Source organism: Leptodactylus fuscus, chromosome 1 (assembly GCF_031893055.1).
Source record: "Leptodactylus fuscus isolate aLepFus1 chromosome 1, aLepFus1.hap2, whole genome shotgun sequence".
Classification (NCBI taxonomy): domain Eukaryota; kingdom Metazoa; phylum Chordata; class Amphibia; order Anura; family Leptodactylidae; genus Leptodactylus; species Leptodactylus fuscus.
Genome location: NC_134265.1, coordinates 74,371,372 through 74,392,809, shown reverse-complemented (window position 1 = coordinate 74,392,809; position 21,438 = coordinate 74,371,372). Strand labels below are relative to the sequence as shown.

General features: G+C 42.4%; 1 protein-coding gene across 2 annotated transcripts in view; it reads left to right on the top strand.

The window, feature by feature from the left end:
• The window catches only part of MCC (MCC regulator of Wnt signaling pathway), a 204,642-nt gene that overhangs the window by 45,255 nt on the left and 137,949 nt on the right, over positions 1–21,438 (top strand). The window contains exon 1 of one of the 2 annotated variants that reach the window (XM_075272230.1): positions 3,805–4,173. The exons of the other annotated variant lie outside the window; for it this stretch is intronic. Within the exon in view, the coding sequence (XP_075128331.1) occupies positions 4,117–4,173 (57 nt within the window). The 5' untranslated portion in view covers positions 3,805–4,116. Of the gene's footprint in view, positions 1–3,804; positions 4,174–21,438 lie in introns of those variants that run through there. 2 annotated transcript variants of the gene reach the window in all.

The window sequence follows — 21,438 nt, the reverse complement described above, 5'->3', positions numbered from 1 at the left end:
TGGAGAATCTTCACTCAGTTTATTATTTTAATGACTTGTCATACTTCAAAATGTTGACCGTGAGGGACCCACTTCTGGGTCATCATCTGGGATATCATGCACAGGACTAGATGGGATTTATAGCTTTAGATGGAGGCCCATAGTCTGTCTAGGCCTCTAATAATGTTATACAAAGATGCATGTCATATGCATGTTGTAAGACTGTGAGTGAAAACTGTGGTACATAGGAATGTACTGTATAGGCAACTTTCAAGCGATTGTAGGTCCAGACAGATCCACAACACATGGCAGTCATGAGGGAAAACCAATGACTGTTGTGTTTGGTCTGTCCTATTGCTTCTGAGTAATAAGGACTCGTTCACATCTGTGCCCGGGGTCCTCCGTTATGCAGGTTTCCGTTTCCTGCCCGCGGAGAGCCCAAAACGCTCACCGGCGCTCACGGCCAGACTCGGTCTGACAGGTTTCCGTCAAACCTGAGAATGGAGACCGAATGCTGGTGTGAACCCAGTGTAATACGTGTCAGCAGAAATCAAGGCATAACTAGAATTCAGAGAACCTTATTCATTCTTGACAGTAAAATAGACTATAGTTATGTATACAAAATGAAAACTAGCAGCCAAAGCATGACTATGGTAGTAGTGCCATAGTTAAAGGGGTTGTCCAGGATAACTGGAAATCCCTACACTAATCTAAAAACCCTCCTCCTGCAAGATGGCTCCTCCTTCCTCACTGATTCTGTCTGCATGCGCTCTTCTCCAAAGCTGTCCTGTGCACTGCTGCCGATAATCCACCTGTACTGCGCATCCACACATGCGCAGCAGAGGTGGATCATCACTGCAGAGAACAGAGCAGCGATGGAGAAGAGCACGCACAGAAGAAATCAGTCAAATAGGAGGGGCGGTCTCACAGGAAGAAGCATAGAGGGTAAGGGGGCATTCACACTACGTATACTGAAGCTTATTCTGAACGTAAAACACGTTCAGAATAAGCGGCGTATAAAGCAGTTCCATTCATTTCTATGGGAGCCGGCATACGAGCGCTCCCCATAGAAATGAATGGGCTGCTTCTTTCACTACGAGCAGTCCCATTGAAGTGAATTGGAAGTGCCGGTGTGTACGGCAAGATTAGTAGTGTTAAAATATCACAGGGCAGCAGAGTATAGCAGCAGCAATTTTTTGAGTGTCTTTTCCAGCAGCCTGCTCCCCTCTTTATAGACTAATATGTAGAAAGTAATTCAGCCTGAAAGATGGATAAGAAAACAAATTTCCTTAATAAAGGCTGAGTTCACACAGGGTTTTTTGGTCAGGATTTTCACGTGGAATCTGCTCAAAAAAACAGCCTCCCATTGAGGTCAATGGGAGCCGATCATTACCTTTTTTCATAAGTGGTCTATTTCCGCTCGCGAAAAAAAGAAGTGACTTGCCCTTTCTTCAGGCTGATTCCGAGGCTGATTCAGCTGCGGACATCTGCCTCACGACACCTCTCTTCCGACTAGGCCCATTTATTTAGGTCTAATCCAGAGCGGAATACCGCGACTGGATGCCAGTGCACTGTATCGGCATCCAGGCGTGACTAGCCGTTTTTTTGGTCCAGAATCTGAGGCCGCCTCCGTGTCAAATTGCGGACCAAAAAATTCACGCGTGAACTTAGCCTAAGATAGTACATGGTTTCTTATGTTCACCTGAACTACTCCTTTATGCAGATTTGTCTACAGTGGTGGGCAAAAAAAACTGCACCTCCAGTGGATTTTGTCAAATGTTTGTGATGAGTATAAATTGAGTCCCGCAGATGATATGTATATCTCCTGCTACGAAATGTCACATGACGTACAAAACTGCCAAATATTCGTCATCCAGGAAAGAAGATGATAGAAAAGGAAAAAGACAATCATTACATTTTGTGAAATGGTGCAATTTTTTTTGGCCACCACTGTATAACTGGATGTCTGCTTTAGATTTGCAGCTGTGCTGTGCCATGTAGATCAGGGTACAAAAGGATCGCAGGACCTTGGCTGGCTGCTGGACATATGAATTGAATACATAGCTAATACAATTTTCCATTTGTTGCTGATACAACTTGGATGCTTATTTTTTTTTCAAATACATTCCAGTGATTAACCCTTAAAACTAGGGCTACACTTTTGCATTTTATCACAATGCAACAAAATAGTATGGTGTAGCTATCTATAGAGAATGTATTCAGTAGTCAAATAAGTGAGTAGTTTAGACTTTTCAGGAGTGTTCATTCCCTAGAAAGAAAGTTCAGCCGATAACTGGGCCGATGTGTAGCTCAGCAGGGATGTCAGAGCCTTTCTAATGTTTCTAATGTAATGGGGAGTAGCCATTTTGCTGCATAACCACAAGGCCATTTAAAAGTGCAGTGTTTTGTAAAGCCCGCCAGTCTCCGCATCGTGCTGTGAGGTGTAGATTTGACTTTTTGATTGTAGATTTGACTTATCCTACCCATGCTCCTTTTTCGTAGCTACTCATGAGGTTTGATAACCCCCTCCATGGGTAACCTAATGTGGATTTGCAGTCTTGAAGTTGTGATAAGACTTTATTTTTTGGCAATGCAGAATTCAAACCAGCGGCGTAAAATTCTGTGGCCTCAGCAGAGTCTGGATATATTTTAGCTGGAGTTCTGCTGTCTGAACAAACTCTTAGGCTGGGGCCCCACAGGACGTAAACGCCGTGATTTGACTGCAGCGGAGACGCTGTGGGAAAAACCACGGCGTTGTATGGTGCAGGCAAAGAGGATGGGATTCATGCGAATCCCATCCCCACTTTGCGGAAAAGATCGCAGCGCGGACACGCTGCAATTTGCAAAGCCGTTGCAGCTTTGCAAATCACAGCATGTCAATTATATCTACGGAAACGCCGGCACCTTAAGAGAAAGTCCGAAGAGGAAAACTCTGTGAACTTTGAGCTAGTTAACACGGGGACAAGGAGGTGGATTTTGACAGCGGATTTTGCCTCAAAATTCGCCTCATAGAATGGTGGTCTATGTAGAGGGCTAGCTTTTTTTTCTGCTAGGGAAAAAAAGAAGCGACATGACCTTTCTTCAGGCGTTTTCTGTCTGAAGAAAGCAATAGAAGTGAATGGGAGGCAATAAACGCGCGTTTTTTGCGGCCCATTCACTTTACAGGAGGGGAAAACCGCCTGGCGTTTTTTTTTTTTTTTTACAAAAAACGCTCCAAAAAAAGCTCCAAAAAGCGCGGCAAGGTCCAATTAGGAAGCGGTTTTTTTCAGGACCAAAATAAGCCACACGTAATTTATGTGTGAACTAGCCCTTTCACGCAGCTGCTCTTTCCGCAGCGCTTTAGCGCTGAGATTACGGCCCGCCTTAGAAAGATTTTGTAAAAGTTTTCTAGAAATGTTGGATGTCAAAACCAATTGAAGCTGCAATGATAAGACAGTTCACATAAACATTTCCATCATAGCCGTGCCATATACTTGTCACTGATGGATGTGTGTGTATGTATAGATTCATTTTTTAGTCTGAATTGTTGCTACTTCATCATCCTTATCATCATCTTCATCATCCTCATCATCATCCTCCTCATCATCATCCTCATCAATTATCTAGGAATGGCATCAGAGGAATCAGTGTAGAGCTTACATAGTTGTCTCCAGCTTTTGCAGAACCAGAGGTAACTGTAGACCCTACCGAGCTGTCGGGGGTGATAGTACTTGTATCCCATACTACACCGAGCCTGATGTGGAGCTAGCCATCCCGCACAGTGGGACCCCTGAGCTGACAGTGTCTGAGCCCCCTCCCCTCTGTCCCGTCCCCAGCACCGCCCCTCGTTACACGGTGCAGCAGGCAGGCAGGCAGACAGACAGCTGCTGCTCCTCACACAGCCACACACGCGGCCATCTGAAAGTTTCCCCTCCCCGCCTCCTGCCGTCGCTGTGCCCGGGCTCCGTGTACATGGGGCCGGTGTGGCGGTGTCAGTGCTGAGGCTGCAGCCGGCTGCAGGTCTATGTGTGCGGGCAGAAGTTGTGCGGGGCTGGAGCAGGGGATGTGCGCGGCTCGTCCTGGAGCTCTCCCATGTGTGTGCCATAGAGGCAGGAAGTCTGGCTGCAGGCAAACACCTCCACTGCACAGGCTGCAGCCATGAACGCCGGGCTGGGGCTTACCTATGGGGATGACGCTGAGGTGGATATCAGTGAGGTAAGTCCTCGGTCATGGACCTGTGCAGTCTGCTCCCTCACTCACAACATGTCTGCTTACTTGTCTCTACTACTACACACAGCACAATCTGGGGGGTTTAGTACTAGGAAAATCTCTTGACCTGTTTTGGAGACCTGAAGATGTTGTCTGGAAAGCCATGGCCGGATCACCTTTCTGGGCACCTCCAGAGGGGACATGTATACCCTTCACTTCTCCATCATGGCTTTGCATGCTGACACTGTGCGATGTGTTACAGGACCAGAAAGTGTCCGAGATGTTCCTAAAATGTCATCTATTTGCAGCAGAAAAAAATCTGTAAAGTGATTTGTGATGTGAATTCTTGCAGCCGTTTTCACCCCTTGCAGTTCTCCAAACCTACACTTACTAAAAACTGTATGATTTGGTGCATTTTTTTTTCTGCCGCTGCAGAAAATCTGTAGAGAACTCGTCCGGCATGGACATCCCCTAACAAGGCTTCTACCTAATCTATTGCTTTCATTACACTAAGTGCTCGCAGGATACTGTGCACTCTGTGTAATGATCCTCTGTAGAGAAGGTCTCAGGGGTCACAGCTACAGGTACCTGTCTACCTGCGGCACGGCCAATGATAAGGGTATGGTCTGCTCCATGTACCACTACATTGTATCTTTGCTCCCCTGAGACAGAATCTCACTATATGGGATACGTTACAAATGCATTATATCCCAGAGAGACCCTTTAAGTACGGTAGCAGTGTCAGAGGCCTCCTACCTCCCATTCATTAAATACTTTTTATGGCTGCGCTGAGCTATTCACATGACAGTTCTGTAAATCATATAATGTAGGGCAGCCATAGACATCTACTCCCAGTGTCCCTGGCATTAGACCATATTGGATAGTGTTATCTTTATGGGGGAAGGGTGAAGGAAGTTGATGCCTTGGGGAAGTTTCTTTTCTTCTGTTTCTCTGCAGCTTCGTCTTGCAGGCTGTTTTATACACAGTAACTTGGTCTTTGTTGAATCCCTTTATTTCCAGCTCTGCCAGGATTTACGCTTTCCTTCAACATGAAATGTAATGAATGAAAGCCGTGTAGGTGATTGTAAATGTGCACAGTGCACCCATGTGGCTCCACGCAGCTCACAATCCTTTCACTACTCCAATACTAGACGTGTTTAGAATATGAAGACCTGTTTCTATCTCTTCCCTGTGTGTGATGTAGCTCTGTGGACTTATTATAAGTAGTATGGACTGATACCTGTTACTAGCCGCAGCTGCCAGGAAAGTTTCCAGAAGGTGTAAAATAATTCAAGGCTTTGTCCTCATTACGGGTCTTCTCCTTGTGACAGCAGGGAAGCATTGCTCATTATATCAGGGCTCTGATCCTGCCACCGTCTTCCGTCTCACGGAAACAAATCGCAGGATAACCTTGGCAGTCACGTTCAGCAGGCGACAAAGCACTAACACCATGTTCTTATCAGGTGTGCCATGACTAGACACTGGCTGCAGTACGCAAGTGCCTGGCAGGACTGGCAGTAATAGGTAGCTACTGAATGCATAGGATTAATGTATACTTGCTGCTTTTCTGACACTTGAGTAATGGAAGTGTCATTATTTGTTCAAGGTCACAGAGAGAGTGATGCTTTGTATCACATCTGAGGCTGTACTTGCTATTCATTTGTGTGGAGTCCTTGAATCGGAAAGAAAACCCTGCGATTTAGGCACCGCCAGGAACCCTAAATGTGTGCGCTGTTGGGAGAAACAGTACCTGCCCAGGATGAAGTATCACCAGTAGACAATACATTGAGCTTCACTATTGGATAGCCCCATAATACAGTGGTGTGTGAATGGGGAATACATTGTGCAAAAATATTTTTTATAAGCTTATGAAACATATCTAAAGATATACATACTACTGTTTTTTTTATTACTTATTTGGACACAGCTGTGTATATTGTCACTCTGATAGGTATGTTTTTCACAGATAGCACACTGACCCATACATGCAACCATGAGCCTGGGGTAATACTCTTGACAGTTTCTATTCCTGTCCGTTCTGCAGTCTGGGTTCAGAGAGCAGTGAATGGGGTCATGAGACACAGGCGGCACATGGATGTTGTCCATGCCGTTCAATCATGACCAGGCTACATTCACATGATGGTGTGCATGTAGTCTAAGCTACAGCCTACAACAGGGGTACTCAACTACTTTCTGTCATAAACTAAGTCAGCTAGGAGGTGTGCAGTTAGGCTAGATTTATGTGCTTATGTGACAGATTTATCTAGCAGCTTCTGATGCTTTATTACGGCTACATTCCCATCGGCACCGCTGTCACCATCCATTGGATACTCTGTTGCAGAGTTCTTCAAAAATCGGTGGAGGAAAAAGTAATGCATTCACGTCTTCTTCCTCTGCCAATTTCAGTCTAAAAATAATGGACCCTTTTACTCAATGAGGTCCGCTGGGCTCCATGTGTAACTACTACTTTAGCCGTCCGCTTCTCCTCTGAACAAAAGAGATTCAACGCTAGTGTGAACCTAGCGTAAGTCTTGGGAGACTTTAGTGAGAGCAAGAACCAGGTTTCGGAGATGTCTCAAACAAACCAAACGTAGTAAGCAACAAGGATATCCAAATCATACTAGCAAAGTAAGATGACATGTTTCTGAAGCGAAACGCTCCCTTCATCAGGACCAATAGAGTTAATTAGGGTTAAACTTTTCATCCTACTAATAAAATTTGGAACACCTTTGGTTAATACATTTGGTCTTTTTGAGACCGCATGGAAACCTGGAAGACTCAGGACATTTCCTATACCTGTCTGAAGGAAGTGAATGGCTCTGTAGAGGCATGGGTGGCATATGGATATTATGTGCTGTGCCGTTTGTTGCATTTTAACAAGGACCTGGCACGTACACACTGCAAAAGTAAAGATAAAATTCTCCAAAACCTTGAACTTTTCTCTGTATAAGTGCTAGAAGACAAAATATTGAAAGCTTTGAGAAATTGATACGGAAAGTTTATTGGCAAATGATATATGTTTTTATTAGTAGACGGACTGGATGTTCAGTTTGCAACATGTAAAAAAGAACAATAAGGAGCACTAAATGGTCTTCAGCTTATTAAGTATTTGTAGATTGTAAAGGTCTATGGGAAAACTCCGACCTTTGCTTGACCTTTAGTGGTGGTGCTCTGCTGATTTTGGAACATGTAGGCAAGAAGGCAAATCCAGTGAATCCCAGTGAAGTAAAATCCTTTCTAATGCTTGATGAATATTGAGGATAATTGTGTATATGGCGTTGTATTAGTATCAAGTACACAAGAGTTAAATAATGTGAAACAGCTGTTGTCAGTGGTCGGATGTGTAGTGTAAGGTTTTTTTTGGGCATATGTCGCACAGCTGTAAAATGACATCCAGAAGGCGTGTTTATTTATAAATATGGATGGGGTAAAGCTGCCCATACACATCAGACCACTCATGTATATGGGGCCTCACAACTCTCACCTGATGGCAGATACAATAAACTAGAGCAATAAAGGCAATCCATTTGTAAACTACTGCAAAGATCAGCTTTCTATCAGATCATTATACGTGTATGGAGTAGGTGGTAAGCCAAAAGAGCGTCTTTCTAAAGTGAGCTTAGCCCCTTAATATCATTCTTAGGAAAAATCTGATTAACCGGTTCAGCATACTAAATCCCGCCTAATCTGTAGTAAATAGCAAAAGAATTATAGGTATTAGAACACAATGAGAGAAACTGGATCCACGTGTGTTTTTACTGCAGATCTGCTTGGTTTTGCAATGCTTTTTTTTAGTTGGGGAAAAAAATCTTAGATGCCAACTGATGGAGGGTCATACGAACAGCTCATCCATCGTATTGCATTGCTCATGGTTCTGTGCATGCGCTAAAGTTCCTTACGGTTCTCAGTGTAGTTTATTGGTGGCTGCTGCTGGACAGGCTGACCACGTAAACCATGGTGCAGTACAGTCTGAGGAACAGAATAGACCCTGGAGGGAGTATGTCACAAAGAAACTAGAATAGCTACGGTATATTAGTAAGTAACGTGCAGTGCAGCACATTTAGATATTACTTATACATAACACAACCAACCTTTTAGTAGGGCAGCATGCCACTACACAGTGCACAGAGCCACATGCTTCTGACTGAGTACAGTCGGCTGAGATCAGCTGATTGGTGGGGTTTCCAGGTGACGCACTCGCCTGGAATAAGGAGAAGCCATCACTATTCAGTCTTGGACAATCTTTTTAAGTGAATTTGGATTGAGCAAATCTCCTTTTGTTATTTGTGGATGATACTTTATATGAGGAGCACTGCTAGGTCACCTTGGGAGTTCTACCTCTGACCTTGCTCATTTACAGGTAAGGCATAAGGGAGTGTTCTGTGAATGTGCTGGACGGAGGACTCCCACCACCCATAGATATAATGTATATACAGGGTGACCTTCACTAGCATTGGGCAATAGCAGGGATGGGCTCTGGAGTTATTTCAAAGTTACATAGGCAAGTCGAGTCTGAATGAATTTTAATAACGTTTTTGGTATTTGTTGGACATATTCTGGCTGCAGAGCTGTCAGCCAGTTATTATAACCTATGATTTGTGTGCAGCTATTCTTGCAGGCAGGTTAGACTAAAAATGAATTGGTGTCTGTAAAGGCAGTCATTTACAGGGCAGTAACACTGGCTAAATAAATCTTCTTTTCTCACATTTATTACTGATGTTCCTTGCAGCACAATAATTGATCTAGACAAGACTTTTCACTGTCTGTTTATAGTAGGTTGGAACATGGCGGTTACAGGTAGTAACTGAATATACTATTCTACTATGTTATTCCATCCTTTATGTTGTAAACCACCGTATGCTGGCAAGACAGAGGCTGAAAGGGAGTCTGTCACCAGACAAAGCCCCACAGATAGATAGGTTAGGGTCACCTGAATCACAAAATCATTTGTATATTGACAAAAACAACTACATCTTGATAACCAGATTCAGGTGACCTTAACCTATCTATGGGGCTGTCTTCAGCTGATAGACTTCCCTTAAAGGTCAGTCTTTTGGTCTCTGTTAGGCTAATGGAGTCTTATAGATTGGCTTGGCATGTGCAAGTTTTTTAAATTGTAAACGCCAAGTGGGCGCCACAAATAATATCGAAAATATATTTTAAGCCTGATTTCACACTGCCGAATCTCAGACGAGACACTCAGTCCGTGTGTGTGCTGAATTTACTGGGCTGCCAACTATTCCAGGAGGTGGACTCAGCATTATAGTTATCTAAGATGCTAGGAATCCCTACCTTTCCGCTACCCATAGTCACTATGGGTTTCTACTATTTTGGGTGGAAACCTAGCGAACCCCGTTATAGTCTTTTTAAACTGATTGGGTTTCCATTTTTCAGGTCCCGAAGTGGATGCGAAGAACGGAAACCCCAACGCAGGTGTGACCCAAACGTAAACTGGAGTTTTCTGCTGTATCAGATCTATAGACTCCACATAAATTGATGGCTTTGAATAATTTATTGAAATGTGAGCATAACAAAAAATGACTTTTATTTGTTAATATGATTCATGAAGGGAGGAGCAGGGTGGGGCTTGGGCAAATTACACATTTTTGACTATTATAACTTTATATACTTCTCAATGTGATATATACAAACTGCATTTAACAGAGACCTTGAATATAATAGTGGATTTTGTATGCCTCATTTGAGCCAGGTTCACATCTGTTTTGCTTTTCTAGGTTTTGTTTCTATGATGGATCGATCATATGATAGATGTTTACACTGAATCCACAGCTTATTTTTTGTTGTGGAATATCGCATTCGATTTGCCTTAATTCTTGAAAAGGAGTGGCTCTTGTAATGAAATTCATTGGGTGCTTGCTTTAAACATACCTTGCATATACCATTTCCATAGCAAATTTTGAAGACTGCAGTATAAATTATATTCTGCAAATAGAAAATCTGCACTGACAGGCAGGATGTTATAGAGCAGGGGCTGAGCAGATTGATATATAGTTCTTTTTTTTTTTTTTTTTTTAAAGGGATCCTATTAGAGATGAGCGAGTAGTATTCGTTCAAATATCGAATACTATTGTAGTCTATGGGAAAAAACGGGAATGTTGTTCCGGTTTCCATGGAAACCAAAGTTCAACACATTGGATCCTCCAAGTTCAGGAAGTAGCAGGACCAGGAGGTTTTTGAATTGAATTCAATGGAATTTTCCTGCGTGGTATTCGATCGAATAGTAGTATTCGGTCAAATATTATTTGCTCATCTCTAGATTCTATCATTAAAACTTAATTTTTTTCTGCCCACCACGTAAGAATAGCCTTAAGAAAGTCTTCTCCGCGCCACCGTTCAATATATAATCTTGTTTTCGTCGGTATGTAAATGAGTTCTCTCACAGCACTGGTGGCGTTCCCAATGCTCCCAGAGAACTCTCCAGCGCCGCCTCCATCTTCTTCAGGAACCGGGTCTTCATGTGTCTTCTACCGGGGGTTGGCTTCAAATTTCTAGGCCTCGGGACTAGGGCAAAGCCGACTGCGCATGCCCGTCGGCCACAAGAAAATGGCCGCTTACACAGTATTGTAAGCGGCCATTTTCTTGTGTACGGCAGGCATGCGCAGTCGGCTGCCCAAGGCCTAGAAGTTTGAAGCCACCGCCAGAAGAAGACGCAAAGAAGACCTGTTCCTGAAGAAGATGGAGGCATCACTGGAGACAACATTGGGGTCGCTGCAAGTGCTGTTTGAGTGCTGAGGACTGCCCCCAGTGTTGCGAGAGAACTCATTTGCATACCGACGAAAAACTGATTATATACCGAACGGTGGTGCAGAGAAGACATCTAAAGATAGGAGAAGAATAGCCTTTCTTAATGCTATTCCTACGTGGTAGGTAGAAAAATTCAGTTTTAATAATGGGATCCCTTTTAAATGTAGATTGGGAGCCCCATATAGGGATCACAATGTACTTTTTAAAAATTTCCTATCAGTATGTCTTTGTAGTATGGGAGGAAATCCATGCAAACACTGGGAGAACATACAAACTCCTTACAGATGTTGTTCCTGGCGGATTTGAACCCAGGACTCCAGCACTGTAAGGCTGCAGTGCTAACCACTGAGCCCAGATTGATATACAGTTCTGTGGCAAATCTCTTCTCGTTCTTTACTCTGAAATGGTAATTGAATGAGAGGGTGATCCTATCCATGATTGACAGCTCCGTGGCCTGCTGGGGGAGTAGTATATCACCCAGGGACAAAAATAGACTGATCAGAAGGGCCAGCTCTGTCCTGGGGAGCCCCCTGGACCCAATACAGGTGGTGGGTGACAGAAGGATACTGTCCGTGGTGACCTCCATGCGGGAGAACAAATCCCACCCCATGTATGGGACCTTGATGGGACTTGGCAGCACTGTAAGTGACCGTCTGCTTCACCCCAAGTGTGAGAAGGAGCGCCATCGCAAGTCCTTCCTTCGAACCACGATCAGGCTGTATAATCTACATCAGACCAAGCGAAGACACTCCGCACAGAGAACTAATGACTATGACTATGAAGTCTTCCTTCTTTCTTCTTCTGTTCCGTAGCTGCTATGGACTCCTAGTATATCTTCTCTTCTCAGCTTGTGTGTGTCTACGTCTGTAATATATTACTGTGTATTATCCTGTATCTGTATTACTATGCTGCTGTAACATGCTGAAATTTCCCCACTGTGGGACTATTAAAGGATTATCTTATCTTATTTGACCACATATACAGACAGATATACAGATAGATGAGACCGTCCCCTGACTCGAGTGCTAATTCTGTCAGTGAGTGACATCCCTCCATAGATGACCATGCATACAGATGTAGCTGTCAGTCACTGATAGGACCACCCCTGACTCAATTACTGTTTCTAAGTGTAAAAAAAAAGGGTGAGATATAAATGAGTTCTACTAAATCTTTTCCCACATAACTATTTATCAATCTGCTCAGCTCCTCCTGCTCTATAACATGCTACCTTCACATTATACTGCATTTTCATAGTGCTCATTTCCCTTAAATGTCCTCCACTTTGCTGGTACTGTACAACACAGGAGATTAGCTGCCACAAAGTGTGTGATGACTAATTTGCCGCATGTACGTTCTGTATGGATATACTGTAATAGGGTTTGTCAGGCTTATGTAAAGTGTCTGTCATCTTGCCAGGTAAAACAGCTCTGCTAATGGAGCCTCTGCCACAGACATGCACCTAGTCTAATGGAAGAACTGCATACTGGATGAGCTCGACTTGTGCCTACAATTCAGCAATTCAGATCAGGTAGATGTGGTATCAGCAGCTGCTGAGCACATTTACACTGTCTTATGTGTAGTTAAGGGCTGCCGTGTATATTTGAATACATTGCCTTTGAGACAACGAAAAGCCTCGAGGTACCTAGCCGCCAACAAATGACTCCAAAAATGAGTTTTATCTTGTAAAATCAATAGCATGTGAAAATGGGGATAATGTAGCGTTCCTTTTAAAAGGTGATGTGTTTAGAAAGCTGCAGGTCTCGGGAGGACAGAGTTCTTAGCATGTGTCATTGGAATTCACTCTGCGATTGTGATCTGCATTTTGAACACCATAGAGCAGAGCAGCAGAATATGTCTGCATAAAGATACTGTAATACTAGAGTCAGAGGGGCTGGGAGGAAGGCAGAATGGCTATGGATTGCACATACAGCACACTTTAGTGTGTAATAGAAGTCATACAGGCGCAGTATTGAGCTCTTTAACCTGTAGGTCATGCCTGGTATTTATAACATGTCATTGTGCTACAATAAGGTTGCCTGCTTGGACTGCTATGGCTCTGTTCACATTCTTGCTTTACTTACAAAAATGTGCAAAATCTGTTGTGAAAAAGGCCTTCACAATTCTTATTTAATTCTTATTTAATTATGCCCTTTGGCATAATCACAACTCCCACCTGACTTTTTCTATTGAGATCAGGTTGGCACCTTAAAGAGGACTTGTCACTTATGAATAGGTCATCTGTATCCTTATGAGGGTGCATTCACACGGAGGAAAATGGCGCTGAATTGAATGCACCCTTAGGCTGAGCCCCATGTTGCGGAAACATAGCTTTTTCTTTTTGTTGCATATTTTGCAGTTTTTTTGTTTGTTTTTTTGAGCCAAAGCCAGGAGGAGATTTAGCAGAATGTAGAAGTATAAGGCTGGGTTCAGACAGGGTTTTTTGGTCCGGAATTTGAGGCAGAGGCTGCCTCAGATTCCTGACCAAAAAACTGGTAGCTGCAGTTCACTGGCATCCAGTCGCAGCACTCCGCTCCGGATTAGGCCCAAATAAATGGGCCTAGTCAGGAGGGAGTGTCTTCAGGGTGACGTCCGGCCACGGAATCCGTCTGCAGAATGAGCATGTCCCTTTTTTTTATTGCGGGTGGGAACAAACTGCTCGCAAGAAAAAGAAATGACCAGCTCCCATTGATTTCAATGGGAGGCGTTTTTTTGGTCAGGATTTTGAGGCGGATTCTGCCTCAAAATCCTGACCAAAAACATGTCTGAACTCAGCCTAAGAGCTTCCTATATATTTCCCATTTCTTTTGTATTTATTCTTGACTTTGGCTCAAAAAAACACAGCAAAATCTGGTACCAAAAAAGCTGCGTTTCCGTAACGTAGCGCCTCTGAACATCATTGATCAGTGCTCCTGGGGGCTATCATCTGGCTGTTTCCTCATTTATTCAATTATCTATCTGCAGCTATCTTTTTAAAGAGTAATTCCCATGTACATAATTATTTGTAAGTTTGTAGATAATTAAAAGTTAAACATTTTTGCAAATATAAGTAATTAAACATGTTGCAGAGTTTTAAAGATTTTCTCTAAATATCTTGTGGTGACAGTCTGTTGATCGGTTGCATCGGAAACAACCATGAATGCAGGAACTTTCTAAGGTCAGAAAATCGGCCATGATTTCATTATCGTGCCCAGGATATCTTCTGATACATGTAGTGTCCCTGCATGATAACCCGGCTACAATAAGGACATCATGGCTGAGTTCCTGACAAGTCCCAGACCACAGAAAGTTTCTGCATTAGTGGTCGTAACCATTGGCAACCGATCAAGATAATAGACTGTCACCACTAAGAAAGTTAGAAAAAATCTTTAAAACTTTGCAGAATTTTTAATTACTTAAATTTGCAAAAGTGTTTAACTTTTAATTATCTACAAATATAGATATGATTATGTACATGGGAATACCCCTTTAAGAAACATTTCACCCAATAGCTGCTTTCAGGAGACTGTCAAGAGGTAGTGACAGAATCCACAACGATAAATGTATTTGGCAGTCTTGAGTTTAGGGTAAATGCTACTTGAAATCACAATACACCTGGGAACAAGATCCTGTACCAAATCTGCTTAGAAGCCCAGGCCTACTGTATCTATACAGTATACATATTGTATGTGTATTTCTTGCATCTTGTAAGCTTATAAAAGGGGCTTTGTTTTGTGTTAACAACAATATGATACTTGCGTGTTCTCTCGCTGGGTGTTTGAAGGAAAGCTCATCCACGCTTCATGCCCCAGCTTTAACACCGTTTCATGGTGCAGTCCTCCTGTCAAGCAGATATTGATCGTCTTTGATCTTGGAATTTGTGGAGCCACCAGCAATGAGCACTTGTGTAAAGAGGGCATTGTATTTCATGGCATTCCTGAGCACGCTCAGCACTGCTGAATGTTTTCTGCTGTCTAGCCCTTCTGTTTTCAAGTAGTATAGCAATCCTGTTTGTCTTTTACAGCTCTGTATTCCGCATAGGAATCCTCTTAAAGGGGTTGTCCTGTATCTGAAAATGTTACTGTTTTGTAAAATGAAAGTTCTACCATTTTCCAATATTCTTTCTGTATTAATTCCTCACGGTTTTCTAGATCTTTGCTTGCTTCTAGTGGGTAAAAATCAGTCCATGGTCATGTGATGGACACACAGGTGCACAGCTTGTTATTAGACAGGTTCACTTGTGTGTCATCACATGACCATGGTGTGTATATCACATGACTATGGACTGAAAGTAAACCATGAATGACAGTGATCTAGAAATCACCAGGAATTTATACAGAAAGTATATTAGGAAATTTTATTTAACTTCCATATACAAAAAAATAACATCTATTTGCTGAAACTGAACTTTAATATACAGAGGAGTTACAGTCACATGTTGGGAATAAGTTCTTTTGAAGAGGACCCGTTGCCTTTCCTGACATATTTGTGTGAACACGTGCATTTCCTTTATAATAAATGTGGCTTGTGCTGTTCCTCTGTTGTCCTTCTTGTCCTGCCTGTATCTCAAAAACCCCTTTAAGCCTCTATTCACACAAACGTGGAAAAATGGTCCGTGCATACTTTTGAAAGGCAGGCAATCGGCTACAAAATGGCTCCCAAACCAGTAAGAGTAGCATGTAGAGGCCTTCAATAGAAAAATAAATCTAAGTTTGTGAGCACAAAGCAAGGAAGCATCTCATAGGGCACTATACTAGCCATGATACAAGCACACTGTATATGTCAGCTCCAGAGGAGTGCCAGAACACATGCAGCTCTATGTAGGCAAATCAGGCCCATGCAAATCAGACATGCAGCTCCGAAACGCGTAGCCATGCTACATTGTTATTCCCTTACAAATGCATACTCATTTTAAATGAAATTTAATAAAAGTTAAATTTTATTCATCATCACCTGTTGGATGCTGGACTTACCTTTTCCTTGGAAATCAGGCCCGACCCCACTGCATTGTGGATTGTCGAAAACATTACCCTTTGCATTGCAAAGGCTGAAATCTGCATAAGTGCAGCGTTCAGGCGACTGTACCATGAGAGAATGAAATAGTAAAAATAAATAAAAAATGGGGAACAAACAAGGGACTTGTGTCACAGTGTAATATAGCTCTACAACAAAAAATGTCAGTTCATGAATAAGATTTGACCAATAAAACTTTATAAGGCTATATTCACACAGTGCAGTTGAAAATGCTTGGGGGAAGGGGGGGGATAAAACCGGGCTGAAACCTGTTTAAATCAATGTGTTTTTACCTGTGAAATCTGCAAACACATCAAATGGTGGCAAAATTATATGGGGTTCTTCAGGTGCAATGGGTTCGCGACGGTTTAGGAAATTGCAGTATGTTTGCACTGCAATTTTTACCGCAAAGTGGGCATGGGATTCACATGAATCCCATCCACTTTGCAAACTATGTAAAACTCTGTGATTTTTACCACTGCATTAAAGGGGCTCTATCAGCAAGGGGCTCTATCTTCCTTGCTGGACTTTTCTCTCTGCTGATTTTAGGCGGGATCTGCGGCAGAGTCTCCTATGGAGACTCCAGGGCAGATGTGTAGCTAGTCTTACTTTAGTTTAGTATTTCCCACACATAGGATATATGTCCTTGTCTGTCGGCTTTAGTAGTAAGTTCTAAGGTTCGTTGCTTCTCTTGCTAGTGAACGCCACCTCACCACTTACTAGTATATGTTCCTTCATCTGGTCGCTACACTAAATCTACATGACTGTGATGCTCGCCTCTATTGTAGCAATTTAATTATCATCTGTAGCCATATATATATATATATATATATATGATTGCTTTCAGATTTCTGGAAAATGCTGCTTGTCATAAGCTGGAACGTGGAAGAATCGGTCTGGTTGTAGGGTAAGGGATGTGTTTGTACCTTCCGCAACATAACTAAACTCATGGGAGTTGTAAGGGTAAAGTAGAGAGGCGTCAAATTATGAGAGATGTTGTGGCGCAAACCACAGGAGGATTCCTCTTCTCTCAGTTTTCGTAAGAAACTTTTACCACAAAGTCAATGAGTTTGTGTTAGTGTCGGTGTTCCTCAGTGTTCCCTATCTGCAGCAGAACATTCACCCTCTGTTCTTCTGTTTAGCCGCTATAAAGAACTTTTACAGATCTGAATCCGCCACACCCAGGAAACATGTTTGAGCTCATATCTCAATTACTTTATTATGTTACACATTATTCCATATGGAGGTGAGACACTGCAGCAATACTATGGGGTCATGAGTCTAAAGCAGCTCTCATTTCTACAGTCTGTTGTCTAGAGGATTGCCACATGAAGCTGACTGTTGGATGGAGTTTGTGAAAAATGTGTGATCTCTTATTTTGTCCTTGATAAATGGTCTTGGGGGGGGGGGGGGGGTTGTCTGGCAGCCCCTTATCTCTTACTGTCATCTCATGCATGTTAATTGGACATTACTTCATTTAGTTCACCATCAGTCTGCTACAATACCAAATCCCCATGCTCTTAAAGGGGTGTTCCCACCTCAAGGATTATATTCAGACTTTGTATCTGAGGCGCACTGAAGTGTTTTTACCCAATAAATTCTATCTTGCTCTGTTCGCCAGATACAGCTATATTTCCCTCCCCATTGTTTATAGCTGGTTGTCTATGTTACAACCCTGCTCACCGGTCGTGATGATGCCATCTATATTCCGTTCTCTCACTCACTGCATATAGCTGTGACATTCTGAGCATTGATAAGGGCTAAATAAGTTTCTTTAGCAGTGTCTCTATCAGTCATGTGTGTAAATCCAGAGATACCTCTGCAGTTTACAGCAAGCAGAAGCTTTGTGCAAGAATTGGTTGAAAACCAGGAAGCGGAGGAAAGAGGAGACAGGCGGCAGCTGAAATCCTGAGATGAGAAAACCCCTTTAGGCTAAGGTGAAAAAAAAAAAAAAAACACGTTTTTTTTCTACTGTGCTTTTTAAAGAAAGTGTTTCTGCTTCTGTTACACCTATATGGAAAACGCCAGCTTCCATAGGTATAATTGACATGCTGCGGTTTACAAAAAAAAAGCCCGTTTTTTTTGAAACCGCAGCATTTCCAATGCATATATTTTTCTGCAATGTGTGGATACGATTAGCCAGAATCCCATCTGCTATGCAGGTACTGTAAAACGCCACAGCCAAATTGCTGGATTTTTTGCTACATGGGGCTCTAGCAGGACGCGGCCATGTTTTTGGATTTCTGCCTCCAATTAGCTGATGCCATGTGCTTTTTAATGGTGTATTTGTTTAAATGGATGACGATATTACCCAATAGTCGAATTATGTCACTATCTCAGATAATTTTGGAAGCTTTTCCCATTGTGACCGAAACTACAATGTTAACAAAGCCTAAAGGTGAGTTCATACACAAGCAGAAATAACTGCAAATCGGAAGCTTTATGTGGGTGAGATATTCAACTTTGTTGAAGTTTTCCCTTCTTTCATAGTAAACAGTGTTACACTAGGTTGACGCTAGTGTTGGCCCATCCATTGCTGTGGGCTATTGGAGGACCAGAACAACGGACAGGTACACTCCTACAACCGTGGTCACATACCTGAGCCCAATGGACCCTATTAATTATAATGGAATCTGTCAGGTGTCCGTTCTTTTAAACTAAAACCACAGATGAAAAGTCAGACTTGTAGACCTTCTTTGTCTGATGATTTTCAACTCTCTATTTCCAAATAGAGATTCCAACACAGATGTGAACGTAGCCTAAACCTGCAGCTGATCAGTAATATAATAAGGCATGCTGTGAACTCCATTCAGATGTACTGTACAGTATCTGCACTAAGAAATCCACAACAAAAAAAATCACATCTGAACATGGCTTAAATGAACCCTTTAAACAAAGAATTCCAGCTGAACTTTTCGTTGTTCTTCGTTCCATTTTTATTTTACTTGATGCTTTTTCTCTGAAAATATAGTCGGGTTCACACACTTTGTGCTGCTTAAAGTGACCTTCAGATAAGACATCTGGTGTAGAGAAGGTCTAAACAAATCAGTGTCACCTTAAGATGTGCTATTCTTAGGCTTTGTAGTGTATATACAAGAAGTCCATGCTAGAATCCTTGGGGCAATAGGATTCGCTCTGCTCATTGTTTTATGTTCTAAATACTGTGACAAATTGTATGTTGTTAAAAGGGTGGAAGCGGCCTATTACATGGCATTAAATGGTTCTATAATGCCACATCAGTCTGGTTTCCATGGCTCTCTTAAAGATGAGGTTTTGTGAATGACAACCTTACATTTCTACACCTGGTATATAGACTGGTTTGGTCATTACCTTCTTTATAACTTTTGTTCTTAGCTAGACAAGGCTAAGGCTGCATACACAGATCAGCTAGCTGTTGTCTTTAAATTCTTTTGCCTAGGTCCGTGGTGGTGCTTGTGTTCCCATTGGGAGAGGCGGTGTAACACAAATCTGGTGGTAACTTACTTACATAAGAAATAAGGATTGGAAAGGATGGGACAGTTAAAACCCAACAGATCGATCTTTACTGCTGGCTAATCTCTGCTGTCAGGGGAGCGTTGGGAGGCCCTCATATACATTAGATGGTTCTCCAGTCCCCAAAAAGTCAAGTTTTCTGTAGCCCTTGCCGTTCCTGAGCAATTGGTGCTTTCAAATTTGGTGTCTTGTGTGGTGGTGTCGAACAAGAGTGGGCAAGAGGGCGTGATTTTGAGCTTTCTGACATTGTTAAATCAGATGTACACAGTTCAAATTTATTCCCCCTTCTCTACTCCATCCTGAGACCACCCACTTGACAGTGCAGAGAATAATTAATGGCAATGATCGGGGTGGGGGCAGTCACTAATTATTTTTTCTCTGTATTCCCTTTACTATAAAGGGCAGGAGTTGCTGGAGGAGGTGAAAGGTTCTCTTTAATGGTTTTGCTTCCTCATTGACAGTCCCTTTTATATGAAAGACTTTGGTTGCAGCGTTGCAGATATCATCAAGCCTTTCTTTTTCTTGATCATTTCCCTTCCATTGATCTTTGCAGGGAGGACATAATATTACATGATCATGTAAAACATGGACCGTCAGACTCCGTCACTAAAAACCAATTGTGGTAATAATAGTATTTTATAGGCTGTACCTTAGGTCAGTGGGTCCAGTATCCCCCTGAATATTGACCACTGGTGCTGTAAATACTGCTTCTGCTTTTTTCCAGTGCACTTTAAAGAGCATAGGGGGTCACATACTGAAGGCCACCACTGATATGTGGTCACTTGCTTCAGAAACCTAGGCGAATTGCATAGAAACATTTGGAGAGAAAATTAAAAAATACCCATCTAATCTGAATCCAGGTATGGATTTTTTTTTTTTTAAATAACTTTTCTAAGTACTACATACACCCCTAATATCCTGAGGATCATGTCTGTCACTTCCTCCCTTACACCTGGAAATACAGAAGAATAACTTGCAATGATTGAATGTATGAAGGCCTATTGGCACACAGCCACTGAATCTTATTATCATATAAATAACCTTTTCCACTTCATCTGCATTTAGTTGAAGTATTTATTTTCTGCCCTCTTGGGAACCCATCTTTCCTGCGTAGTTTTCTCAGAAAAATGACCTTCTGATGAGATGATTTAGGCCATGGGAATGTAATGCTGATAAGGCACACCATATATCCAGGTTGCTGGTGATGTGAATTCTGGGAATATTATAGATTTTTAACACTGTGTAAATGCCCTTTCCAAATTGGCTTTGGGCAGGTTACGGCCGTCATTCTGCTTTCTAGCCGTGATTAATATGTTCACGTAAACGTTGTGCGCAGTAAATGTGCTGTTACTGCACTCTGTCCTGCTGTATATTGGAGGTTTCAGCAGTGACTGCACTTCCAGCTATTATTGGTGGATGTTTAGAGTCAGTTAAACATCTGGCCAGCCCCCCTTGCTGTACTCTATAAGTGTTCCTCCGCTGACTCTGAGGGTCCGGGGCCTCTGCTCACAAGTGTTTGAAGTTTGAGCTAATCTTTTGTTTCCTTTGTGAACTGTGTCCACAGATAACCAGCAGATTCTGGAATAACCTGCGCAGATAAGAGCACTATTTTCTGTGTTATTTACACGGCAAGCCTTAGCTATTGGTATGTAGTCTTCGTTTTTATTGGTGTGTACTTGCCCCACATGCCTATGGCTTCTCTACATAACCTGAGCACTTTAACTAGGATTGACTATATTTTTTTTTTTCAAGTGGATGAAAGTAATGACCAATAATCCAGTTCTGTATAAAGTCAGGTTAGCTCAGGGGCACTGATCGATACACATCGAAAAGCTGACCCATCCATCACAGGAGCTACTATATGGAGCTGCCAATGTGCAAAATCTCTTGGAAATGACTACTCGTGAAACTGTAAGGTCTTTGCAGATTTCCACCGTATTAACTGATAACATGCCTGTTTGCTGTGTAGCATTTCCATCAGGTTTTATATGCAGCCCATTACACATACCATTATTATGTAACTGT